At 51.6% G+C, this 2,461-nt stretch overlaps 1 protein-coding gene across 1 annotated transcript in view; it reads right to left on the reverse strand.

The window, feature by feature from the left end:
• Positions 1-220: 220 nt before the first annotated feature.
• The window catches only part of grcc10 (gene rich cluster, C10 gene), a 14,432-nt gene continuing 12,191 nt past the window's right edge, over positions 221-2,461 (reverse strand). The window contains exon 3 of the mRNA XM_043685665.1: positions 221-1,119. Within this exon, the coding sequence (XP_043541600.1) occupies positions 980-1,119 (140 nt within the window). The 3' untranslated portion in view covers positions 221-979. The remainder of the gene's footprint in view (positions 1,120-2,461) is intronic.

Raw genomic sequence — 2,461 nt, forward strand, 5'->3', positions numbered from 1 at the left:
TGTGGCCGGGTGAGAGAGAGGGTAACTGGGTATCTCCACTCAGTCCCAGGGCCACACTGAGACCAAGCAGGGCTGTCGCCCAGTGTGAGAGAGGGTAACTGGGTATCTCCACTCAGTCCCAGGGCCACACTGAGACCAAGCAGGGCTGTGGCCCAGTGTGAGAAAGGGTATCTCCACTCAGTCCCAGGGCCACACTGAGACCAAGCAGGGCTGTGGCCGGGTGTGAGAGAGGGTAACTGGGTGTCTCCACTCAGTCCCAGAGCCACACTGGGACCAAGCAGGGCTGTGCCTAGTGTGAGAGAGGGTAACTGGGTATCTCCACTCAGCCTTGGAGTCATTCTGGTACCAAAATCAGTGCCACGGGATCTCTACTTTGCGAGTTTGAATGAATTTGCCCACCCTACCCTGGGAGGGAGGGGGCAGGTGCATCAGGTCACCCAGCTGCTGTTTACAAACACACAGCTCAACCACATCCTTAGTTTCACACAAAGCGAGGAACCGAGCAGACTGGTGGTGGTTGGGGGGGAGGGGGAGGGGGAACACCAGGCACAGTGATTTCCTTTCACTTGCCCTGCCCAGCTCCCGCACCCTCCTCAGATACGGGTATGAAAAGGTGTCTCAGCTCAGGTGCCATGGGCGGGCAGAGGGCTCCACCTGTAGGGGGCACTCCTCAGTGAATTCCCCTCACGTTGGCACTCCTTCCACAAAGACGGAGGGGACTGGTGCTCCGAGTGGGCGGGCAGGAACGTGGCAGACCCGGGGGGGGTACGTGACGGGTAGATGTGGAGGGGCCGTGGACGAGAAATGTTCTGAGCACGCCAGAGACAGCGCATGTTCGGCGGCACCACACAGAAACAAACTTTTTGCTTTAAAGGAGGAAAAGGCACGTGCGTCTCTGGACCCAGAGATCCAGCGCCCTCTCCGAGCCTCCAACCACCCCCCCCCACCCCCGCCCCCCCCACTCTCTCTCTCTGGCAAGCTACGATGCGGAGATGTTAGTGCTGTGCGGAGGGACTGTCATCGGAGGCAGAAACATGGACTTGAGCTTGGAGGACATCGCGGCGATCTCAGGGTCCTGACCTTCGTAGGTCTTGATGATACGAGCGAACTTCAGCACCCCTTGAAACAAAAGGAGACATATGAGAATCACGGAGGAGCAGAAAACCAGGGGGCTACGAGAGTCACATCAGACTCAAAATAGATGCTGCCAGACCTGCTGAGGTTGTGCAGCACCTATTTTTAAAAATCAGCTTTCCAACATCTGCAGTATGTTATGTCAGCATCACAGCAGTGTTCGGGCTCAGGAGGCCATTCAGCCCACCATGCCTGAACCAGTCCTTCAATAAGCATCATTATTTTGTGCCAGTCTCCTGCTTTTTTTCACCATCCCTTTGTAGATTATTTCTATCCAAATAACACACCTCTTGAATGTCTCAACCGAACCTGCCTCCACCACACTTCCAGGAAATGCTATTCTTATCCTAACTGCGGAAAAGACCTTTTTCTCAGTTCCCATTTGCTCCTTTTGCAAATCCCTTTAAATCTGACCCCCTTGGATTCTTGATCCCTTGATGAGACGGAACACTTCCTCCCTGTCTACTCTCTCACAATGCGGAGGACCCCTCCTTCTCTCCAAAGAGAACAGTCCCAGCATCTCCAACCTCTCCTCGCAGCTGAGATTTCTCATCCTTGGAACCATTCTGTAAATCCCTTCTGCACTCTCTCCAATGCATTCACATCCTTCTTACTGAAGAGTACATACATTTTGTGAAAATGGCCTTTATGGTGAGGGGACAGAGAATGGGAATGGGGGCATGTTGCAACAGTTGTGTAGGGATTTGACAAAACCACACTCAGCAAGCAACAATTTGATTTCAGATAGTCAACATGGTTTCGTCAACGGCAGCTCGTGTCTCACAAACCTCACTGAGTTTTTTGAGAAGGTGACCGAGCATGTAGATGAGGACAGGGCAGTTGACGCGGTATACATGGACTTCAGTAAATCCTTTGATAACGTTCCACATGGTATGCTGATGGAGAACATTAGAGGCATGGAACTGAGGGTGATTTAGCAGTTTGGATTAGAAACTGGCTTTCTGAAAGAAGGCAGCGAGTGGTGGTTGATGGAAAATATTTAGTTTGGAATCCAGTTACTAGTGGTGTGCCACAAGGATCTGTTTTGGGACCACTGCTGTTTGTCATTTTTATAACTGACTTAGATGCAGGCACAGGTGGATGGATTAGTAAATTTGCAGGCAACACTGAAGTCAGTGGAGTAGTGGACAGTTCGGAAGAATATTATAGGTTGCAGAGGGACTTGGGTAAACTGCAGAATTGGGCTGAGAGGTGGCGAATGGAGTTCAATGCAGCTAAATGTGAGGTGATGCACTTTGGGAAGAATAACAGGAAGGCAGAGTACTGAGTCAATGGAAAGATTCTTGGTAGTGTGGATGTGCAGAGG

This window comes from Chiloscyllium plagiosum, unplaced genomic scaffold, assembly GCF_004010195.1.
Source record: "Chiloscyllium plagiosum isolate BGI_BamShark_2017 unplaced genomic scaffold, ASM401019v2 scaf_4332, whole genome shotgun sequence".
Classification (NCBI taxonomy): domain Eukaryota; kingdom Metazoa; phylum Chordata; class Chondrichthyes; order Orectolobiformes; family Hemiscylliidae; genus Chiloscyllium; species Chiloscyllium plagiosum.